The sequence below is a fragment of the Sceloporus undulatus genome, chromosome 5 (assembly GCF_019175285.1).
Source record: "Sceloporus undulatus isolate JIND9_A2432 ecotype Alabama chromosome 5, SceUnd_v1.1, whole genome shotgun sequence".
Taxonomy (NCBI): domain Eukaryota; kingdom Metazoa; phylum Chordata; class Lepidosauria; order Squamata; family Phrynosomatidae; genus Sceloporus; species Sceloporus undulatus.
This window is the reverse complement of record NC_056526.1, coordinates 125,736,812-125,762,162: the sequence shown is the minus strand read 5'-3', so window position 1 is coordinate 125,762,162 and position 25,351 is coordinate 125,736,812. Positions and strand designations below refer to the sequence as shown.

The window sequence follows — 25,351 nt, the reverse complement described above, 5'->3', positions numbered from 1 at the left end:
TCTCTGCCCATTCCCTTTCAAACCTTTCTTTAGATTTATTTTTAAGCAATTGTGTCAGTTTATCATTCTCCATATAATTGTAAATCTTCCATAACCATTCTGACATCTCTGGTAGATTTTCGCATCTTGCCACTACTCAATTATGGATGGATCCAGCAGGTATTTATATTTGTTTGCTTCACAAAAGTTACTTTCAAAACTCTGGATCATGTAAATGTCTGTTATTAATGACATGGACACTGGAAGAGAGTTCTACAGACACCATGAACTGCCAGAAAAACAGATAAAAGTTTTCTAGAGCAAATCAAGCCCAAACTCCCTGGAAGCCAAAATGACTAAATGGAATTGTACTTTGGCCACACCATGAGATGATCTGATTCACTGGGAAAGATGATAATGCTTGTCAAAGTAGAAGGCAGCAGGAAAAAAGGAACACCACATTGTAGATGAATTAATTGAATAAAGGAAGTCACAGCCCTGACTCTGTAAGGCCAGAGCAGAACGGTTGATGAGTAACTCTTAAGTCACTCATAGGTTTGCCGTGGGACAAAGTCAACTTAGAATCATAGAATTATAGAACTTGATGACAAATAATAAAATGCCATGGGTAATTTCCAAGTGACTACCTAAATTAGACCCTACAGTTATTATTCCTATTTTGCAGTGGGTTGTCCCACTGACAAGCTTAGTTTTACATTTGGTTACCAGTCTGCTTGTATGTGAATATAGTTTTTAAGTGCCTTTTTGCACAGGGGCAGAGTGGGTTTTGTTACCAAAAAGACCTTCATAATTGAAGCTCATGGCTACTTATCATACATGCCTGTAAAAGTTATTTAAGCTTTTTATTTTCAAATCTACACATTAAAGTGTGTCAGCACCCCATGTCAAGTGTTGGGGGCATAGCCACACATATCCTCATGTCATTGGGACTTATGCCTTATGTTATTTTTTTGTCTGTGACTGGAGATAACTGTCATGATTCCCCCCACATGCTACTTGTCTTCCCAATGCCTTTGTTATTGTTACATGCCTTGGAGTCAGCTCTGACTTGTGACCCTATTACAGAATGTTCTTTTAAAGATTTATTCAGAGGTTTGCCATTGCCTGTCTCTAAACCTGAGTGAATATAACTTCCCCAAAGTCACCCAGTGGGCATCCATGGCTGAGTGGAGATTCAAACCCTGGTCTCCTAAAATTCTAGTCCAGCATGATTACACCATGTTGAGTCTTTCCCAGCATCTTCAAAGGAAACTGAATGTGACACATGACTGTCCCATTTGTATGTAAAGCAGAAGCGAGGAGTTTACATAACAGTATACTCTCCAAGGTATCACAGATGAAAACAATGGCATGTGTGAACAAGCAGCATCAAGATGGGGGGAAATTATCAATAAGGAAGAAGACGCAAGCTGGTAGTAGTAATCATAATAATAGTAGTATCCTGATATTCTCCCATAATTGGGACTCAAAGCAGCTAGGAGAGGCTGCAGCAATTTGCTTTTGTCTAAGTCTACGGGAAGAGCATGACTCCACTACCCTCTCCTATCTCTAAGGCCTGTTACAGACTGCCAAAATAAAGCTGCTTCAGGTCTCTTTGGAGGTATGCTATTTAAATGATGCATGCATCCTAAGAATCCGGAAGCTACACCAAAGCTGCACTCCAGTGCTTAGGCATGGAGTGTGGCTTTGACGCGACCTCTGGACTTTTAGGTCTCTTTGGAGGTATGCTATTTAAATGATGCATGCATCCTAAGAATCCGGAAGCTACACCAAAGCTGCACTCCAGTGCTTAGGCATGGAGTGTGGCTTTGACGCGACCTCTGGACTTTTAGGACCCATGCATCATTTAAATAGCATACCTCCAAAGAGACCCAAAGCAGCTTTATTTTGGCAGTCTGTAACAGGCCAAAGTTAACTGAATGCAAACTACTTTACAGTTTGTTGGTAGATTGCAGCAATTCAAGCAAGAACATGGCTAGGAATATCTGATTTCCTGCTTGGGTGTCTTTCATTTGCAAAGCCAGAAGAGGGAGTGTGTTTCACAGCATGGTTTTCTAAAAGCTAGATAGAAAGAACATATAAATAACCACCTGTTTCAACTCAAGCATCTAACATAGATTAACAAGGAAAAAGCCACAGTTCTCTCCCCCTTTGTCTTCATTGCTTACTGCTTACACTAGAACCCTTGTCAACAAATAGGATGGATAAGGCACATTTGTGTCATATGGCTCCTAGCATACCTTAGCCATCATGGGTTATTCTGGGAGTGTCAGTCTAACAAAGGATGCATCTACACTGTAGAAATAATGCAGTTTAACACAACTTTAATTGTTGTAGCACTATCCTATAAAATCCTGGGATTTGTAGTTTTACAGGGTCTTTAGACTTCTCTGCCAAAAAGTGCTGATGCCTCACAAAATGATAAATCCCAGGATTCTGTAAAATGGATCCTTGGTAGTTAAAGTGTGTCAAACAGCATTATTTCTACAGTGTAGATACATCCAAAGTAACTGTTCCAAGTTATTTGTATCCCAGGTGCTCAAGAAAGCAGTGAAATGACTGCTGGATAAACTGTATTGATGGCCACTTTCTCCTTTAAAACAAGGACCAAGCTTTTCCAAGTCCATATTTGCATATTTGTAAACTGAGAAAGTCCTTATTGTATTTCATACACTTGTGTTCCCTTTATACATGATGTCATCAGCATATGTATCTTTTTGTTAGGTATCAGAGCTCAACTACAAAAGGTTAACTTGGCATTAGTGCAAAAAGTCATGACACTCAACATTGTTTTGCAGGCACACTGCTGCTGAGCTGGTCAAATTCACTTGCCTTCAGTGCATGCAAGTGATAAAGCTGCAGATTTCCTCAAACACATCTATTCTACCTCTATAAAGAAGGCAGGACTTGGAAACGTTACTTTTTTTAGACTGCAAGTCTCAGAATATTCCCCAGGAATATCCTAGGGTCATGCTGCCTAGGAAATTTTAGGTCCACTTCAAAAAACTAACCTTTCAAGCCCTGTAAATAGGGGTAGTATATATCATGTTAACCTTAGTAGAACATACTTGGTATGAAAGTGCAATGCCAAGACCATTTAATTAGTAGCTTAATCTCCAGAAGTTTAGTTTACTAAGAATAATTTTAATCAGGGAGAGCAGTTATAATCAGTTGGGCTGCAACTAATTACAAGGATACTTATTCCCTTTGGCAAAACTGTGCCTGGAACAGAGTTACGAAAATGTATGGAAGTGTCATTTTCTCTCACACACCACACACAGAGTAATAAGAAATGAGTACTGACCAAAAATTCTTTTTGGAATTTTATATTGTTTTATAAATTTATATATATATATATCCCCAATATAAACACCATTAATATTTTAACAAATAGAGTGGAGTGGACCCTTATCTGTGAGGTTCAGTCCTCCACCGCCTGCAGATGGCAAAAATGTGCATGGTTGCACCCCATTCCATTTAATGGTGGTGACATGCACACAGTCACATCAGTGAATCCTTGTGCACGCGCTGCGCTGCCATTGAATAATATGGAGTTTAGCAATCCGCTGACTGTCAAATATGCAGAGAGGCAGCTGCCAGTACAAAGGGTTTCTTGTAATTATATTAGGAAGTTACCTTACAGTTTCCTCAGTTCCTGAAAAGAATATAGATGCTTTTAGTAACATGCAATTATACTAAAATTAGTACAATATTGTTTGAATTATTCAGTCAAATAATTTATTGAAAATCAGAAAGCATGACACCTGAACCTGAAAGGATTTGGTGCTCTAGCTTGCATTTCTCCCAATGCACCAGAGAAACAAGCCTTTAAAAAGCCCTACCTTGGGAAAGGAACAGACCAGAGTACTGGTTTCTGGTGGGTTCAGATATTCAGTATGTTTAGTTGTTTCAAGTACTGTACTACTGACCAGCTGGTATTCATCATAGTTACTGCAAATTCTGGCTTGTCGTGATATCTGAATGCACACAGAATATTACACAAAATAAGTTACATTAAGTTCAATAGGACTTATTTCCAGTTAAGTGTGCATGGTCAGACACTGAATCCACGAAAGGCAGGTAAATTGCTAAACATTATTTGATCAATTGACAGCCCTAAGAAGCCTCTGTGTCTAGGAAGTGTACTACTTTTCATTTTGTGCAGAGGAACCTTATTCTTTGCACTGAAGAAGCATAATTGCCAACAAGCAGGAAAGTTGCCTTTTGGACAGATTGTTAGGAATGTTACCAAAGCTGCTTTGGACTGGCACTGTGCCCATCCCTCTGGAATAGTTTCCTGACAAGCTGCCTAATCCCACCGCATGTTTTCCAGGCTGTTCTCCATTGCCATATATTGGATTGCACTCAAGGGTAGGAATTAAATGAAAAACAAACATCTGAGACACAACACAAATATTTAAAAGGCAAGCATGCAATCAAGATCGCTCCAGAGTCAACATGCCTCGAGCAACAAATGCTTATTTAAAGCAACCTAGAAATGAATACTGAAGGTTAGAGGGATCTAGTTTAAAAATAATATTCCATTTTGAATTTTTGTCCATGTAGACGTTTCAGTTCTATGCCATTCTCCGTCCCACTCTCTACCCATTTAATTAATTTCATAGCATTTGTTAACAAATGTGTGAACTGTGTCTTTCGAAGTTAAAAAAACAACTACTATGTGGAATGGAGAAACTAAAAAAAGTCTGGTCCTATACCACTTTCCCATTTTACCACAAGTAACAGTATGCAATTATGAACCATACTGTATATATGTTTCCTGGCTGTGGTAGCAAATTCTTACTTTTAAGTGAAGCCAAAAAGGAATTAAGTTGAGGGTTCACGTTTTTAATCAGCAGTGTTCTAATGCTGAATAATAGTGCCATAATTCCTGTGCAGAAACGTCAATGGAAAGAGAATAGTAAACAGAAATACATCATGATGGATTTGATGAAACAGGCACAGTGACAGATAGATAATATTTATTTGTTTAAATCAATAGGTCATAAATCAGCATAAAAGGAGACCATAAATTCCAATTGCCAAATTGTGACAAAAATTGAGTACAGAATGAGCGTGTGTGACTTTTTGATAGCATCACTTGGGATAGCAAGAACAAAATGTGCTCATTATTGCTCATGAATGTATTTACTGTACATTTCATCAACTGAACTTTTTCAAAAAGTCTTTTACAGTACATCTGCATGTTATTAACACTCAGACCAGAACCATAGGCCCAAACAGATAGACAGTCAATTATTTCCCATCCTGTAAAGGGGCTTTCCTTATTAACTGCTCTGTTCTTTAAATAACAGCAGTTAATTGATTAATTGGACTTGTTAATCAACTCAAACCTTAAGGTGCATTCCAGAGTTCCTGAGCCATACATTTGGAGGGCACTGGTCAAGGAAGCCTGGAAAATATTTTCAAACAGGGTTATGGAATTGAAAATGACAGGGGTTTTTATAGTGATTGATGATAAATTTGCATCCTAACATACAGTACAGCATTTTGCCAGTGTTCATAATGTCTTCTTTTTTCTTTTTCCACAAACCCTCTGGCAGACTTTAGAGAGTTGTTTCCAAGAGCAATTGCGGCTTCAGGCCCAGGTGAGACTTTTGGAGCACAGTGTGAGGCAGCAACAAGCAAAAATTGTTCAGCTTTTAATGGAGCGGGATGCTCAGAAGAGAGATAAAGGAGATGAAAACAGTGTCATCAGTCTGGGAGAAGAGAGGGAGTATATAGGTAAGAACTGAATCATTTTGTTTTTCATAGAGGCTCAGGAAATTGACTATGAAAAATTTTGTATGCTGATCAGTTTGAAAACCAAGCCATGAGTCAAACGTCCAAGGATTAATTCGTCCCACGAAGAGTAAATCCACTGCGTCTTTTGCTGAATGGCAAGTCAACATTTATGTCAACTCCATTGATCCAGTGGATCTGAGTCTAATTGGGACTAGCAATTTGATTTAAGCACCAATATGAAACAGACAAATCCCTGATTCCAGTTAACTGTCTGTTTTCATTTTCCACGTTCCTGGCATTCCATGTCATAAATGAAGCAGTCAGTATAGCAAGGGGCCGGGGGTTCTCAGGGATCATATTCAAGTGTGGGCAGGACCAAAGGAAAAGGGCAGAATTGGAAACACCAGCAAATTTTCTCTTCAAGAGCTTTCTGTCAGTATCCAACCCTGGAGAAACGCAGCTCCTCCCTTCAGGATGGGGAAAAAATTGATACGAATGTTGAGAAATAATCAAAAGATTATTTTTGGTTATATGGGGATCTACATATATCAAATCTGTCCTTTTCCTTTGGCCTTGCCCACACTCCTTAAATTGCCAAAATATGCCTTTTATCTAGCTAGTTATCTAATGTATATTATTTAACATATACCAAACAGCAAACTTTTACGCCCCACTCCCAATTAATGGAATCCTCATGTATTTTGATTCTGCAACAGGGATAGGCAACATGTCATCCTCCACATATTACTGTACTTCAATAATTTCTCACCATTGGCTCTCCTGATAAAAGTTGCAATCCTCCAGCATCTTGAGAGATCACATGTTCCTTGCCCTTGTTTTACACAAATAAAAGCTGGATGCATTAACTGATTTGGCTTACTATTTCTGAATTATGAGACTCAAGGCGGTTTAGTATATACGTTCAAACAGAATACTTCTAAAACAAGGTATAATACAAAGTTTTTAAAAATAAAATTGTTATATCAAATATATTAATTTCCAACAGTTTAAAAAGCAGTTAAAACAGAATAATCACTATAAAAATAGAGCACAACCCAGTTATAACCCATTATTTCTACAATATGCTGAAGCAGAGATTGAAGGAAAATGGTGGAAACTTGGTAGATTTGGTATATAATTAAGATTTAAAGTAAGTCAAGTTTCAAACTGTTTTCAGTTTATTTATCTAGCCAGCAAAATATGATTATATGTATTGGGTTGTTCTACAAGCTTACTCTTTAAAAGTTCAGCAGAGATATATTGTGGCCCAAGAATGTTAGTGAAATTTACTTCAGAGTGTACATGCAAGTAAGAGCCAATCTTATTTTGTGTGTAACTTCACTGGTAATATAATTCTCCAACAACATTTCAGATGTCTTTACCCTCTCTTTACTCAGTTGTGTTGGATAGTTAGTGAAAGTGACAATACCTATTACCTAAAAGCATTTTCAGTTGGGGGTGACCTGAGACAGCTGCAAGCTGACATCTTAATCACTTGTCTTAAGGTTCAATATTTCCTGCAGCTGCTTCCACACATGAGCTCCAACAGCAGGGACCCCATTTGTCTCTTGCACCCCCTTCATTAATCATGCCCAAAATCTCAGGAATGATAATGCTGAAGGATCTAAGCTGAAGCGGATGTGTCATAGTGCTTCCCATCCAGAGAAGAGAGGGATGCAACAGGTCCCACACTTTCTCTGGTTTCTGGGACATAAAATTTCCAGGAAGAGATGGGGCTGTTATATTTTCTCTAAGAATCATCAGTCTCTAGCTCCTTAGTGCTGGATCACTGCGAGGAAAACAAAAACAAACTTGAAACCTGAAAAAGATATTCCTTTGTGCTGTAATTCTCAGAATTCCCCTGTTCCCATTGACATGCTAGCTGGGTTGGGGAGTAATAATTCCTAAAAGTAACTTTCCCAAGCTTTGCTTGTATCCACCTTTTACCTTGCTATACCCTAAAGGCACCAGATCCTGACTCATATTGGAAGCTAAGTAGAGTCAGTTCTAGTTAGTGCTTGGATGGGAGACCATCAGTGAATATCAGAAGTTGTAGGCTATATTTCAGAGGAAGGAAGTGGCAAAACCACCTCTGATGATTTCTTGCCTAAGACAACCCTATGCAATTCATGGAGTCACCATAAGTTTGCAGGCAATTTAAAGGCATGCATGCATACACACAAACACACACACAAGGGCAGTTAAGGTAAAGTTGTACCATGCATGGCACATGGAACTGGAAGGGGGCACTATTTTACTAGATTACAATCTTGTCCAGACTACTGGCTGGATATGACACAAGTGTTGTGATTTAAACTATGATGATAAATTGTGGGTTTTCTTATTAATCATCAAGCCAAACATCACCTTGAATAAATTCTTTCACTGCTTGTCTCAGATTACAAAAAATAAGTGGTTTAAAAAGCTTATTTAAAGTTAAAAAGAACACTCCTTAAGTCAGAATGTATCTGCAATGGGTGTCACTTGGCTCAATAGTTACCCGTTGTTCAGGACAATATATAAGCAAATATATTGTAGAAGTTATGAGAACCGAACTAAATGTAGTCTTTGGAATGATAAATTGATTGATTGACTGACTGTTGCAGATTGTGCTGAGATTTACAATGCTGGATATGCACAGAGTGGATTTTACAAGATAAAACCTCTCAGGAGCCCCCATGGATTCTTTGCCTACTGTGACATGTCAGAAGGAGGAGGATGGACAGTCTTTCAGAGACGTTCAGATGGAAGTCAAGATTTTGATAGGTAGAGTTTGGATTTAAATATAGAAATATGTTGAACCTTATTGATTCCAATAATTCTTGGCAGTGAAAGATATTGCAGATTTTTTAAAATGTCCCTTCTGACTTCTGTTGTGATTGTTCTCCATGCACCTACAGTGCAAATCAAAGGTGGGAAATCTTTGGCCTTTCGGGTGTTATGGTCTACAATTCACACAATACTTTACTGTTAACCATTGTGGTTGGGATGTCTGAGTCAGGTTTTTGACTAAGATGCTTGAAAATTTGATCTTGGTGAATGCTACCATAAATGGATCTGATCTGCTGTACTGGTTATAGATCTGAATATAGAATTCAAAGACATAGCCTTAGCACTATTTGGAAGGTTGCCTAGTAGTGTTATCATTATAGTATTTTCCGTGCCAGCTGAATTTTTTAAAAATTTGTCAAGGTATTTTAAGAGTTGTTTTGAGTCCTCTTATCCTTTTGTTCTTGGTTTTCTCTTTGTTCCATTTGTTGTGCTGTTTTTCCTGCTGATTTATATTGGTTTTATTATGTGCTGTCCAGTCATTCTTTCATTTTTAGTGTGAGTGGGAAGTGATTTAAAAACAAACAGTGCTTTTGTAGAATTTGTTCAACAACCTCCATAGATTTGGTGGCTGGAAGAAAGCTGTAACAGGAGGCTTGTGATGATTCTAGCAAGAGATTCAGAATCTGCTAACCATGGATAGCTTTTCCTGGCTGCCATATGGTAGTTAATAGTTAATGCAGAGAAAACCACCACAAACAGCATATGTTATTGGCTGTTGCTTGGCTCATGTCTTTTGTGGAAAATGTTTTATCTCAAAATTATTATTGCTCTCTTGATGTTGTAATCAATGATACAAGGAAGATAACCTCTTTGATGTAACTGTTGCTTAAGCTAGTTGCTGGTAAAACTGCTAGTACAGGTACTGGTAAAAGCTGTCCTGAAAACACCAGTCAGCAATCCTAGATCGCACATTTGTGATTCCAAGTATTGCATCACTTGTATGTGTCCCAAGACGACAGTCACTTTTAGGAACTGACAAGGCATATTTTATTAACAAAACATCACCTGCCAGGCCTGCAATTCTACTTTTGTGGCTGAACACAGACATGCAATCAGTGGTATATGTGGAAACAACCACAGACCTGTGTACACTTTTCAGGAATCACAAGTCTGCAATCATGACCAGGGAAATTTGAGCAACTAGTGGCTAGACATTTTCATTTGGAACACCACAACCTGTGGCAGCTATGTGTAAGCATACTCCAAATATTCTTCTTTCGGTAATTTGGCATTGTTAAAAGACTGTGCAGCTTGAAAGGGTATTTTTGAGACCATTTGGATAATCCATTTTTCATGACATGAATCAGAGATATGCACACTTTATTTTCAGAGACTGGGCTGAGTATGAACAAGGTTTTGGTGATTTTACTTCACCAGACGGCGAGTACTGGCTTGGAAATAAAAATCTCCACTATCTGACTTCTCAAGGTAAGACCTCTATAGTCAATGTTCATTAGGGAAGAGGAAATCAGTGAGGACTTTTTGTGCAATGCTAACTGCAAAGTCAGGAGCCAGTAATAAGACCTCTCTGTAACCCTAGCTCAATGAAACATTTTCAGATATGTGTATATCTTTCTCTAAGTCTGTTGTACAAAGTAATGAGTTTATACATTGTACATTAAGGCTGCAGTCCTTCCCTCAATTACCAGGGAGTAAATTCTTTGACTTCAGTGTGGATTACTGCTGAGTAGACATGTCCAGAATTACATTGTAAGGCTACAACACTATACATACATTGCTGATGATAAACTCCATTTAGCACAATGAGGCAAATTGCCAGAAAAACACTACATGGCCAGGCCTACATTAGGCAATGTGAGGCAGTTACCTTGGACAACAGATACTGGTGGGCAGGATATAATGTCAAAGGGTTACCTGACACACCTATGTGTGTGTCTGCCACACAGCCAGCCCAGTGCTCAGGTGCGTGCAATTGAGTAGTGCTGAAGCACAATTTAATAGTTAACTTTTATACTAGGAACTGGAAGAGGTATCCTCTTGTGCTCTGAAACAACAGCAAAATATATATTTATTTATTACGGCACACAGCCAGCACAACACAACAGCAAAAATGTTTAGGCACCAAACAAAGGGGCAACAGTGACATACAGACTTCCTAATTTTCCTACGCCTGCAAGGTTTTTTTAAGCAATCATATTAAATTCATGCATGTATATAAGGAGGATATGTATCAATCTAATGTTCATGTTTACATGCAGAACAATCATTACACAAAAGGTGTTAAAGAAAAGTATACTGACAATAATTGGTCAGTGAAGACTTTTGAAAGGAAAGAGGCATCAATGCTTGTATAAAGTGATAAGTGAGAGAGCAGATTAATGCCACACTTTATTTTAATCTCTCTCTTTGTTTAGTCTCTGTACTCAATCCTTTTGCTTCCTTCTTATCTGTAGATATCATTTCTCCTTCTCTCAAGAAGTTTATCTCTTTGTTTTCTTTCGTCTGGGAAGGAGCATCCCTAAATGGATCCTAGCTTACAGCAATTCATGACAGCCAACTTTTAGGCGCTGTTCTAACCAAGTTTAGGTCACCTTCTTTTGCCTATCTGCTTTCCTGTCCTAAGATGGATTTCCTGAGACAATAAACGTGTCTTCTTTTTTACTTTACAAGAGCATCTTTTGTCCCGTTTCTGCCACAAGCTCTTATTGCATGCTGCATTCTGCTTAATATGGATATCAAATATCCTTAGAAATACTTGGTACTGTCCAGTGTCTTACATAATTTATTGTTCTTCTTGTTGTTACATAAAATATATATCTTGTATATAAGCCTGAATTTAATATGACTAGGTTTTTAAAAATGTATATGAGTATGTGCATTTCATTTGTCTCTTAATATTATAAATATTTGGTACAACAGTGTATATGTATTGATGCTGCTGGAGGTCACCGAAATGTCATGGGCCAGGCTGTTAAAGAGCTGAAGTTTGAAAGAGGATTTACTTTGTGTGAAGTATACCCTTACATCACTTTCTCCCCTGAGAAGAGAGAATTTTTCAGAGATGACAGAACTGAAAAGGAATGCATACAGAGAGATTTAGAAGCAAAGCTTCACTCAGAAACTGTTGTCTGCCTGCAGCTTTTGGGGCTGTGGTTTAGAAGACCTAGTAACAGTTGATTCATATCATGATAAGGTCATCCTTTCATCCTCTGGTTACTAGTACCTGCTTGATAGCAGATGCTTATAAGTATTGTATGAGAATGTTTGCAACTGTGAAACAACACAGCCATCACATGGTAACAGCAGTAACCATGTCAGAATTATTTCCTTGTAACTCTGCCCCCAGTCTGCATGGTTTTAGTTTTGTTTTCATTAGTTCAGGAATCCCATACAAGGCTGGAGCCATTATATACAGATTTTATTTTATTTTTTTTGCCTACAAATAAGCAGGCTGAGCAGATGTTGAAGTTGTACTATTGCTTAGAAATATATTGGCATAACCCAGTAGCATAGCCAGTGGAATTGCCCCTGAAAGATACCCAAATGATCAATAGATGTCACAATTAGATAGTGTTCTCTGGGAATCACTGGTGGTAGGAGCAGCTAAGCAAACTATGGATCAGATTCCTTTAGTGCAGACACAGCCAAAGTGCAAGTCATTTGCACCTCCCAAGCCCCTTTTACAGATCCCAGAAGCCCCATATATATGGGGAATATTTAACTGTGACCCCAAGCAGTTTTAGGCCTGAGGGGACTTTTTGGCCAAAACTGGAAATGAGATTTGGGTGTGAAATGCATGTATGAACCCTGAAACTTCTTGAACGTGCCGGATCATATGTTATCATAGCAGTTGAACTAAATAAGAGCCAGCTCTTTGGCTTTTCTCTTCCCAGAAAAGTAAAGGGGGAAAAAACCATCCTACAACAAGCCAGGTTTCTCCAGTATGTTTCTCTTTACTGCACTAAATAAATAATGAACCAACAGTGTCTATGATTTGTTTACTCACTGCTAAGAAGGACAGCCAGCATGGTGTAGTGGTTTGAATGTTAAGACGATGACTCTGGAGATCAGGGTTCTATTCCCTGCTTGGCTGTGGAAACCCATGGGTGACCTTGGGCAAGTCATACACTCTCAGCCCAAGAAAACCCCATTATAGGAATGCTATAAGATCACCATAAGTCAGAAATGACTTGAAGGCACACAATAACAACAAACTGTAAGAGGGAGTGATGCAACACATGGGGCCCATTCACACTACACAATTATATTGCTGTTATTCTACTTTAACTGCCATGGTTCCATCCTATACAATGCTATGACTTTCAATTTAGGGAAGAGCATTTAGAATTGTCAGCCAGAGTGCTCCATTATTCACCAAATTACAAACACCAGGATTATATAGGACCGTGAAAGTTTAAAGTGGACTAATAGTGCTAGAACTCTGCGGTGTGCATGAGCTTCAGGATACAGCATACTGAATTGTCCCTAATAAGCCAGATGCCAGCAGAATTCTGGCTTGCTGTGATAATCAAATACAATTACTGAATCATTGGATGATAGAAAGCTTTATCTCTTATTATAGTGATAAAATCTATGTATGAATATTTTTATACTTTAAATATAGTTAAATCATTTCAACTAAATAAAGAATAAAGACAATTCCATAGTAAAACGCCAAGATGCAGTCGGTCCAGCACTTCAACATATTACACATTTATGTGAAACACCATCTTTTGATCAAATAATTAAAGATCATAGTTCAGCCACATCTCTCAGTACAGTTTATGGATAATAGAATAAAAAGTAACCTTTTGTTTTCTTTTGATGATTTACCCTCAGTATTGTTGTTATTAATTTAGGGAATTATACCTTAAAAATTGATCTTTCTGACTTTTCGGATGAACAACGCTTTGCACAATATGAAAATTTTCGGGTTGCAGACGAACAGGTAATAATTTTTTTAAAAAATTTAACGTTCCTATGGGAAGTTAGGATTCTAATACTATGGGTGGGAAAATGTACCATGATTACCTATTATATTGAGGGGTGAGGTGTTTAGTGAATAGGATGTTAGATTTGGACTAGGAAATCCTCAGATCAAATCTCCATTTTGATGAACTTCAGGAAATCATTATTTCTTAGTCTAACCTACCTCATGGGGTTATTCTGAGAATACAGTGGGATAACCTGCATTTGAACAGATGAGTCAATTTTTTTTAAAAAAAAAAAGATAAATATAAGATAAACATTTGATCAAGTGATGGACACACTACAGCCTTGAAAGAATTACTCTATTTTTGGCATTTGCACCACCCTTTTGGCCAAATGTTGGATCATTCCCAAACTCCACCCAAAAGCCTTTGCAACTGGTCATTTGGTAGTGTAAAGAGCACTTGTAGTACTCCATATTGGAAATTTGATCTGTACAGTAAAATACTGTAACATTTTGTGTTATGTGTTGTTTATATGACTCTCTTATGTCTTACGCCTTCTAAAACATCTCACTAGAGTTCCTACACAATGAGTTGTGGACAATACTCTGGAACAGCTGGTGACTCCCTCACTGGGGGGTTTCACCCTGAAGTCAAATGGTGGGCAAATCACCAAGGGATGAAATTCAGTACAAAAGACAGGGATAATGACAACTATGAAAATAACTGTGCACAAGAAGATAGAGCTGGATGGTGGTTTAACAGGTTGGTTTTTTCTTTTTCACTTTTCTTGTTCCTGAAATATTTTTCTATGATTTTGACTCTAAACTTAATTGTGCTAAGACAAAATACCTATATCCAGGTCACAGCCTCTCAGCTTAACACACTGCTAACACAAACTCACTCTCTACTCTACCAGCATTAGGACATACTTAGTTCCTGAAAAGTTGCACTGAATTTGTGGAACTTTACTTTGAATGCAGTCTGGAAGCAACCTCAGAAGGATGCCAGGCTGAGTCAACCCTGAAGGCCCTGGCTGGAATCGAACTCACAACCTTGTGGCTGCAGTACTGGCATGTCACCACTGTGCCACCAGAGCTCCTGTTTTAAATCAATTTGTACTCTTTTGAAATGTACATTTTTTTTGTTTTTTATTTATATACTACTATTCCAAGGATCATAGCGGTGAACAGCAAGTAAGCTAATTAGCAAGTAAGCTGCATTTTGCTGCATGTCTGAATCTTTGGTTCTCTTTACTGCACAGTGAATAGGTTTACTGATAATTTTATGGGTACCGTTTATGCAGCCTCAAAGTATATAGTTTACAAATTACCATTTCCTCAGTCTATTTACCAGTACCCAATTGCAGCAGTGGGAATCTATTGTATTTCTCAGAATGCAGGTTGTGTCAATTCCTTGTAAAGCAAAGAGGGTTGATTTTAAACAATGGCATGAACAGGAGTCCTGAATCTTTGTGCTCTGCCAGACTTTTGCATCCTTCCATCATGAACCACAACTTCAATCATCTTCGGTCATCATGCTTAGAACTGCCTCCCCCAGTCTGTTTCACTGCACTGCAAGGGAAACTGCCATGGGAAAACAATTGAGTGCTTGGAAATGCAGGTGGGAAAGGGCCTGTGGATTTCTTTCCTACCCTATCATGCTGTTGTGCCTTATAACATCCCCGCCACAGCTCTGAAGACCATTGTCAGTAACCCAGTTGTGATACAGAGGTCTATCACCCTCATGTCTTTTGCCCTCAGCCAGATCAGACATAGTCTTCAAAGGATAAGATAGGAATGAGTTAATACTTTTAATAGGTATGGTTTTTCACCCCTTCTTCCGAGAGACTCCGCATGTTTTCAACAACATCATAGGGACCCATGTGGACTACTCAGACAATTATAAACAAGGGAAATACATAAATGACTGCATTTAAGCTACATCCATGGCATATCTCAGGGAACTATGACAGCAGCTGCCAGAAACATTTGTCAAAAAATGCTAGATTTTCGTGCTAACAAAATACAGCTGAGCTATATAGTTATGCAACAACCACTATAGAAATATGCATGTTCCTTTTGAAATAATTTGCCTTTTACCATTTTTGAGCAATCTAAATGCACTTGGCAAGAGATGCCAATCTGAGTTAGCTTTATTCCTCATCTGTGTCGTATTTTATTTGTTCTGGATTTCTGCAGGGAAGCTGCCCAGACCTGTCCATTACCTAACAGACCCTGTCAACAAATGACTGCAAGGGTCTTGCCATCAGTCCCAAGCCAAATTGCCTGTGTGAAAGTACAGTCTGTTTCAGCACTCATCAGTTTGTTTCAGCACATTATCATTAATGTGATAAAAAGGAGGAAGTGAACCTGTGTGTAAATCCTGTTCCAGTGAAGTCAAACCTTCCACTGACTTCAGAAGGAAAGTTGTTTGTTGTTGCAGGAGACTTTTGAAAAGTCACATTAGTTTCTGGTGACTCACCACTGAATATACCCCCCGCTGAGTCACATTTTAAGAGTCGCGGAATAGTTATGATAAATGTATTATTCCAGCACTTGTTGTTTAGTTTATTACCAGTAGTTTATTACCAAACATAGTTAACATCTAATCTTCCTTCCACAAAACTAACACACTTCATAGCTATGGGATGAAGCCTTCCTCTCTCCCCTCTACAGTTCTCTTGAGACCAATGAAAATGTGCTTCTGGGTGTGGAGAACTATTAAATAAAAGTGGAGAAAGAAACTGAAGGGCAGATGAAGAAACTGACCAAAATCCCATGCTCTTTTAAATTAAGGGAGAAACAGTTCAGGATCCAAGCCACATGTGATTTTGACAGATACAAAAGGAAATTTAAAATTACTACAGCCCCATGCCAGCACTTTTTTAAAATGACATTTTGTACTACATCTCCCAGAATAGTGGCCATGCTGGGAACTGTAAACCAAAAGTAATTTTTTCCAAACTCTTCCCAATCCTCTATGTATTTACACAGGAATCAGTCAGTGTTCACTGGGAGTTCTTTCCAATTTAAATGTACTGTATACAGGATTGCAACCTCAGTTGGACTTTGTATGTGTGTTGAATATCACCTGATTACTCTGGGCTGAAAAGATGCCTGTTCAGAGCTGGATTAAACATTAGGCTAAGTATGCCAAGAGTCAAGATCGAAACTATACAGTACTGTCTGCAACAGGAACTGTGAATAGGAAATATTCTTAATATCAGATCTCCTTAATATCCTGCACATCTTAGAAACTCATAAATGTGCTCTTGTCACAAGTCAGAGAAGGAAGTGACCATATTGTGTGTCAGAGAGAAACTTAAATAACTATTCCCTGTCTACAAGCAGAAATAGAACTACCACACATCCTGAACTGCAGTGGATATTAAGTATAGGATTAGGTACTTTAACTGGATTACAGTTCAGTTTAATACACCCAACACGGAGATGGTTCGTGGCCTGATTTCAAATGCTGCCAGACAAGCTTTGCAGGGGAAATTATTTATAACAGCTTTGAGTTAGGCACATCTCTGTCACTGTTTCCATTTAAGTTGCACAGGACTCTAATTAGGGAAAACCAAATTACAGGATCTAGCAAAGAAAAGCATTAATTCAGTAGGCTGGTTTCAGCTGTCATAGCACAAAAGTACTTTGTGGCCACTGAGCTGCTTGCTGGAAAACTTACCTTATTTGATAAGATTTTAAAGTTAGTTTTAATTCAGACAAAAATAATAATAAGATAAGGTAAATAAATTCAGTAAAATTAAATATAGTAAGTAAACAAGATATGTTTATTCAAACATCAGTTGATGCTGAAGTGACATTTATGTGCTGTTCATTCTTCTGTTTATGTCTTTTTAACTGGCTTGTTTGTTTTCTACATATATATCCTGCCTTTCCTCTAATTATCTAAGATGGTATTAATGGCTGCCCCACTCCTCTCTACTTTCCCATTTTGTCTTCACAACAACCCTGTAAGGTAGGCCAGGCTAAGAGAAAGTAATAGAACCAAAATCACACAGTGAGTTTGTATGGCTGAGCAGCAACCTGAACCCGGATACCCTAAGCAGTTTAGCGCACAGCTAAAAAATCTGGCTTACTTTGCTCAGTTTGAATCCTCTTCCGGGATACAGCCGGATATGATCAGATGTATTTTGCCACCGATGCTGCTTCCTGCCTAAAACTTGCCTAAATCCCAGCTCCTAGCCGCTCTCAGACAGCCGATTTTCAAAGTCAAGAGCTGGGATTTAGGCAGGAGGCGTCTGATAATATCTGGCTGCATCCTGGAAGAGGATTCGAACCGGGCAAGGTAGCCGGATTTTTTAGCTGTGCACTAAACACCTAAGTCCCAGACCAAGATAATAACCATTATACCACATAGTCTGTCTTTTGTCTTTTAATATATATTTAAATGTGATACTTGTTAGCCACTATGGGCCCATTCACACTGCATTTTAAACTGGACTCCAAACCGGTTTAAATTGGGGTAGTTCTCACTTGAGCTGGGTTTTCCTGACCTGGATTGGGGGGACGCGGTGCAAATTCCCCTTACCCAGAGGTTTTTTTTTAAAATGGATTTTCTTGTGGTTCTTTTCAAAAGAACCATTTGGTTTTTTTGCGGGAACTGCCAATTGGAATTCAAAAGTCAATCCCATCCAGTACATCTCACTGCCTCTGATCTTCCTGCCCTTCTTCCTCTTCTCTCCCCTCCCCTCCACACCACCTCCAGTCTCGTCTTGCTCCTCTTCCTCTCTCCCATGCTGCCTCCAATCTCGTTTTTCCTCCTCTTCCTCTCCCTCCATGCTGCCTCCGATCTTCCTGCCCTTCCTCCTCTTCTTTTCACCCAGTCACCTCTGATCTGCCTCCACTTCCTCTCCCCCACCCCCAGCCAAGACTGTGGCATTTTATCCCGTTGCCAATATGAACGGAATCAGGGATAATATGTCACAATTCGATCATGGCAAATCATGGAAGTAACCCAGTTTCAACACCAGGTTATTTCTGAGAGTGAATGGGGCCTATGAATGCCACGCTTGGTGAAAAGAACTTTAATAAATAAGTACTTAAGTATTAGCATAGGATGCCCTTGCTTTCCTGAATGGCAAACCACTGCAGTTTCAGCAAGCCATGGACACATTCTACCTTTCCCGGCACCCTCATGTCTTGGTAAAGCACTGCCTGACATAGCAATTGCAAGGGCATTTCCCTCAAGGCTGAAGTTCCATCAATACAGGGAGAAACCTTACTTTCCTTGCTTCAGTGCAGAGTCCCAACAAGCTATCTTGGCACTTCAGGTCATTAAATTACCTCATAAAATAGTAATCTATGCATCTGATGAAGCAGACTTTGGTCTGGGAACACTTACGCTATCATAAATATGTTTGCCTTTCATTTATTGCAAGACTGTTATTGAGATAGCTGCATACTGTTGAATATGCTCAGAGAAAGAAATCTGGCTAGTGTGAGCTTTACAGTCATGACACAGAGGAAGCCTCTGCATAGTCAGATGTGATCATAATGCACTTTAATAATTTGTAGCCTATAATATGAAAGATTGCGGAGTGAGGAAGGTGTCTATATCTGGAAAAGAATTGGCCATATGATAGCAATGATGGGTGCAATGCCTGAAAATGGCCAGTGTCCATCCTCTCTTTTCTTCTGTGTTTGCTGTTTGTTTTGTTTTTTAACTGCGCCTTTTGTACTAAACAATGAAGCATTCAGAGGAGGAGTGTTATATGCAAGAACTAAACATGCAGCCATAGGCACAGGGGAAAGCAATGGCAGTAGGCATATAAAGAGAAAAGATGCAGTTCCCTTCATTGCTTGGTTGCCAAGAGGGATAAAAATCTGATTTACTGGGACATAGCAGGGACTTTCCTCCTGGCAAATCAAGGAAGTAGGAGAACAAGGATAGCAGGAACAATCCATCTGAGGTCAAATCAGATTACAGCCCATAAGATCCCACAAACTGTCACCTCTAAAGAGAGGTACATCCTCATGCAGTATATAGTTAAAATGTGAAAGTCATTGCCACAAGATGCAATGGCAGCTGCCAGTTTTGACAGCTTTCAAAGGGAAACAGATGCATTCAAAGAGGTCTGGGCCATAAGTGGCTGGTAGCTACGATGGATATTATCAAAAGGCAATATGTTTCTGCAGATCAATTGTTCAATAACAAAAAGAGGAAGATATAAGTTCTACTTGTGGAATTCCTATGGGCTAATAATAGTTAGCTTCTTTGTGAATAAAACGATGGACTAAACAGACTTTTCATCTTACTCAAAGTGGCTACACCCCTGCATAAGCCACATTCCATTGAATAGGAAATACTTCCAGATGTGACTGAATAAACTTCAATCCTGTGTGCAGTTTAGGGCTTCAAATGGTTACTTTTTTTGGAATACATCTCTCACTGTATCATCTAGCCAACATAGCCACTGGTCATAGTGACTGGGAGATTCTAGTAATTGTACTCCAAAACAGGAAGTTTCCAAAACTCTAGTACACTTAAATGAAAATATGTAGTGCTGAAGACAAGAGAATTACTGGCTAAACATGCTTAGGGATATGCTGATTAGGGATGTGCGTGAGAGAGAGGTGTTATTCAGAACATTGTCTACAGGTCTTTACTTCTCAGCACAGAGGCAGTGTTACAATGCCAGTTTAGGACTTGGTCAGTTTTGTATCTCCTTATTTCTTGGTATTTGCAAGTGCACACACGGGTTACCTATTTAATAGGGATGTTTTGCTACTGAATTTCAGTTCTGCTGCATATGAGATAGGGCATCTCTCTCTCTGAGGCTCTGGAGTACCAAAGCCACTCAATGCAGCATGTGGTGGTCTGGATAGGGCAGTCTTTTGACTGTGCAGGGCAGCTAACTAGCTCTTGTAATCACAGACTTAGGCTGTGTCATATTTATATATATAAAAAGCATATAACCAACATCATAGACAAGCCAGACCAAAAACACTGCAAAAGAGGAGTAAACTTTTGTTTCTTCTTTTATTTTTTTAAATAACATGTAAGTCACCTATGAAGGTATTCATGGCAGGTACGGTATTCTTCACATTTCACCGAAAATGGGATGAAGAATACCTGTGGGGTTTCTTTATTTACCAGGAAACCTAATCTGCTATTATCTTTGATTGGTGATGAAAGAGAAAAAGCAATGTATTTATTTATAGTTTATTTATATATTATACTTCTCCAAAAATTGAGATCCAATGCTGCTCACATATATTATTAAAATACTACTGTTAAAACCAGTGATCTTATTAACACACAGCTGAGTGAAAACAGTTTAGAAAGCACCATGATTAAATAAAATAATTACTTATGGGAAAAAAATACAGCACATCCACTAAAAGCCATATCCTTAGCAGGCAGGCAGTTGCTGAAAGCTTGCCTGAACAGAAAATAGAATTCCAGCAGAAGGAAGATAGGGAAAAGATCAGCATAACCTGCATTGGGTGGGAATGTCTTAGTCTGAGAGCAGCCACTAGGAAGAACCTTCAGTGTTTCTCCCCAAGTGTGTTTCTTGGAAAGGCAAAACTATGTCATCCAGTATTCAAATCCTGGGAAACTGTTGCATGGAACACAATTCTAGTTTGCAGTACAGAAAGTTGCCTTATTGAACTGAGCTTAAAGTCTGAAGCTTGGAAAGCTGTTGCCTTGCAGTTCCTCCTGAGTTGACATGTAGCCAATTGTGCTGAATTTAATATACAGTGCACTCTTGTTATCAGTGGGGGATCCATTTCGGATCCCACCCAGATAGTAAAAAACGTGGGACCTTATGTCCTGTTTTTCTCAATGGGAGCTCACTCTTGCTTGCGCAGCCGTGTGCACACGCACCCATTCAGAAAACTGGGGCTTGCCATCTGCGGAAGCTCAAACCGTGGATGGCAAGCCTGTGTTTGGCACAGGTGCACTATAATTGCTGGGGAGACTGTCCAAACTGGTAAGAATTACATCTGGCCCTACCCATTCCTCCCCTAGTATGAAGCCCTGAGGTCTTTCCCAAGTTGGAATTTGACACACAGACCAAAATATTTCCTATCTAGAAGGTAGGTTTAAGTCCAACCCCTTTCATTTCTCCCATAGATACAAACAGTTGTCTTTTTCTCCAATGTTGAAAACTAAATTGCTCCACTTAGGCAGTGATACATGGACGAAAAACAACATTTGCACTCCATTCCTGATGCTGGCAGAACGAGCCCACCACTGACTGGGATTTCTCAAAAGCTTATGTTGAGCAGTGCTAAATCAGACCAGAGGCCTATCTATTTGCAACATTCTCTTTCTCCAGCAGCCCCAAACGTACCCATGGTATTTTTAAGCAGGTACCTCTTGCATCTTAAAAAAAATGAATATAATAGCATCCTCCAGGTTTTGTTCCCCAGCACCTGGAATTGAGAGGCAAGGGGATTAAGAATGGGGAAAGATGCATCACATCCCTCAAAAAGGCAGGGTGATAAACCAAACTTATCTTCACACATCATCCCTCCCATCATAATGATGACCATTTTATTTATACTGCTATTTCCCGGTAGCACATTCTACTGTAGATGAGAAATCCTATCTTGCCCTGCAGCAAACTGTCAGAGGAGATATTCTTCTCATTCTCCCACCTTCTGCACTGCAGTTGCAAGTACTGACAAAGCACTTGCTATTATTAATATTCCTGCTCTGAAACTAAAGACCGGCTGATTGTCAACAGTATCCTATAGAAGTCACTGTTCTGTTCTCCAGGTGGCTATGAAAACAACAAGGAGTTTGATTTCTCTCCCCCTCATGGAAGCAAATGAAGCCCTGTAGCATCACACCAAATTTTGAAATCAGTTCATAGAGGTAACAAAGAGGGCTGCAGAGTGTTAGAGCAAAAGAGGGAGGATTTCTTCATAGCCAATGAAAAGGTAGCTCAGTAAATCTAAGCTGCTGGCTGTTGGCCAGTTTGCCTATATTTAACCTGCACTGAGAGTTCCTAACAGATACGAATCAGTTGCCTAATAGCTGGCGTCATTACTTTTGTCCTGTCATGTAAACCCCATGTGTTGGCAGCAAATGCATTCACAGAGTTCCTCTGGAACAACTAACTAAATACATCCAGACAATAAACATTCCTTCTGTGGTTTTTTGATTGCCAAATATTCTTCTCCCTAGGTATAATCTTTACAAGTTTGGAAGCATTCTCTTATGAAGTCAATTATCCCATTGACACAAAAACTATAAACAGAGGAATAAAAAGCCTTTTGTTTTAACTTTGCATACTCAGACCTTCTCACAAAGCCTCTTTGGGCAACACACAGGTGGGAATTGTGTGATCACTAAATGTTGTTGAATGTTGAATTCCCAACATTTCTTACCATTGGGTGTACGAGCTGAGGCTGCTGGGAACTGCAGTTCAACAAAGGGGAATATAGGGTGTGTATCCTTACACACAGAAGGTCTCTAAACTGAGAAACTAAAAAAAAGACTAACCAGGAAAGTCAGGTACTAAACAATACTGTACTCCAAAAACTTCTTTAAACCATAAATTGCATGTTTATTATAATACAATTTTGGACATCCAATGGAATAATCAATAGCTGCATACCCTTGCTGTGTGATAACAAAACAATGCCTTTTAAAGCCAGCAAAATTAGAATATATTATGCTTATGTTTTGAAACTTGAAAATTATGATGAGTCAGAGAGGAACTGATAACTGGTTTCTAGCAATACAAATATGCCCCAATCAGCATATGCAAATACCAGAGAAATCACTCACTCTTGTTTCAGTCTAAAGTATATCTTTTATTTCTTTTATTTTCTAACAGATGTCACTCGGCCAATCTTAATGGTCTGTACTACGATGGACCCTACTCAGCAACAACAGATAATGGGATTGTGTGGTACACATGGCATGGATGGTGGTATTCTTTGAAATCTGTTGTCATGAAAGTCAGGCCATCCAATTTCCGTCCAAATGAACTTTAAGTCTATTTCCTGTCAGTTTCAATTGTAACATATTTGATTTCTTCATATACCACTGTGCAAATTGGGAGCAATTCTTCTATGAATCATGACTGAAATCCAATAGAAAGTTAAAGTTTCAGTAGGCTTAAATATACATAATGCTGAGTCAAGGCAAATAGATTTTACAAAGGGGCACGTAATAGCAGAATTTGACCCCTAATATATGGTGCTGATGTAGGAACTATGGAAATCATTCTAGGTATGGCCAATTTGATAGTGGCTTCATTGTCTGAGGGTTTGGGATTCAATGTAGTCATTTGTCTTTAAAGTGTCACATGACTATTGATGTCATACAACAGATTTATGTGGCCACTCCTTTAAACTAAGCAACAATGTTGGTAAATTATACCTTTTAAAACAAAGATTTATAGCTTTGCACTATCACAATATATCTATATACGAAAAGCACACTGGATGTAATTCAGTCTTCCGGATGTTTTAAACTAGTGACCTATATACTGCAGCTTTATCATGCACAGTCTGCAATTTTCGTAACCCTATATCCAGCTTGTCACATTATATTTGTATGGGCTATAGGTCTGGGAGAGCCAGATTTCATAATGGATGCACAGTAAGTGAAACAAAATGAATGTGATTAAGCAGATATTACATCAAATTAAGAGTACACTTCCCTTAGTTATTAGAGTCTATAATTTCTGCTATTCAATTTTGATGTGATTTGAAGTTATTAAAGAACCTGAACGTTGTTCTTTACATAATGGACTTTCTAAGCATAGCCAGCTCAAGATGAGTCATTTTATCTTTTTAAGTGATACAAACACGTAATGGGAGAGAGAAACAGCAAATTCCCATGCATAATCTCCAGAGCTGACCTTTGAAATAATGTGCAATTATATATACTCACTGCAATGCCATGGGTACATTATGAGTACATTCCCATTTGTTTGCTGCTACTCATGGTACGTGACACTTTTCACCCCGTTATGTTTTCTGTTTTGAGAAACTAAATAGCTGCAGATGTATAAGTGACAAAAGAAAAAAGAGAAAATGACAACAAACAAACAGTTTGGAATAGAGTCATTTATATAGTTCATTTATATAGTCAAAGAAGAAAGTGCCAAGGAAGGCTTAACGTTGAACATTAAGAAAACAAATAATGATCATGGAGGAGCTACACAAATTCCATATAGATGGAAAGGAAACTGAAATGGTCAATGACTTCTCATACTTTGGATCAATGACTGACTGGAATGTAAACTGCAGTCAAGAAATCAGGAGAAGACTAAGACTGAGAAGGGCTGCTATGAAAAAACTAGACAAGATCCTGAAGTGAAAGACATACAACTGAACACCAAAATGAGGATTGTTCAAGCCACTGTATTTCCCATCACTATGCACAGTTGTGAAAACTGGACAGTGAAGAAAGCTGACAGAAAGAAAATTAACTCATTTGGGATATGGTGCTGAAGAAGATTTCTGTGGATGCTGTGGATGGCTAAAAAGACAAACAAGCGGGTCCTGGAACTAATCAGATCTGAATTCTCCCTAGAAGCCAGGATGACTAAATTGAGACTGTCAAATTTGGGGGATGTCAGGAGAATTCATGACTCATTGGAAAAGATGATAGTGCTTGGAAAGATAGAAGATAGTAGGAAAAGAGGAGGACTGAACACCAGATGGATAAATTCGATCAAAGAGGACACAGCCCTGAATCTGAGCGGGGTCACAGAATAGGGAGACTTGGAGATGCCTCATTCACAGGACTGCTAGCAATTAAAGTCAACCCAGGGTGATAAACAACAATAAATATAGTTCTAGTGAGAGCAACAGATATTTTTCCTATCAACATGGTTACTTTTAATTACTGTGCCAGTTTTTCCATATTTACACCCATGTTATGCT

General features: G+C 38.7%; 1 protein-coding gene across 1 annotated transcript; it reads left to right on the top strand.

The window, feature by feature from the left end:
- Positions 1 to 4,462: 4,462 nt before the first annotated feature.
- Positions 4,463 to 24,779, top strand: FGL1 (fibrinogen like 1). The gene is made up of 7 exons (XM_042470553.1): positions 4,463 to 4,511; positions 5,565 to 5,745; positions 8,352 to 8,511; positions 9,908 to 10,005; positions 13,398 to 13,486; positions 14,047 to 14,234; positions 23,290 to 24,779. The coding sequence occupies exons 2-7, from the start codon at positions 5,667 to 5,669 to the stop codon at positions 23,447 to 23,449; spliced, it is 774 nt and encodes a 257-aa protein (XP_042326487.1). The 5' UTR covers positions 4,463 to 4,511; positions 5,565 to 5,666; the 3' UTR covers positions 23,450 to 24,779.
- The last annotated feature ends 572 nt before the right edge of the window (positions 24,780 to 25,351 follow it).

Coding starts and splice junctions, on each gene's coding strand:
- FGL1 (XM_042470553.1), top strand. CDS start 5,667: ATGGAGCGGGATGCTCAGAAGAGAGATAAAGGAGATGAAAACAGTGTC. Junction 10,006..13,397: donor CCACTATCTGACTTCTCAAG/GTAAGACCTCTA, acceptor TTATTAATTTAG/GGAATTATACCTTAAAAATT. Junction 13,487..14,046: donor TTCGGGTTGCAGACGAACAG/GTAATAATTTTT, acceptor ACATCTCACTAG/AGTTCCTACACAATGAGTTG.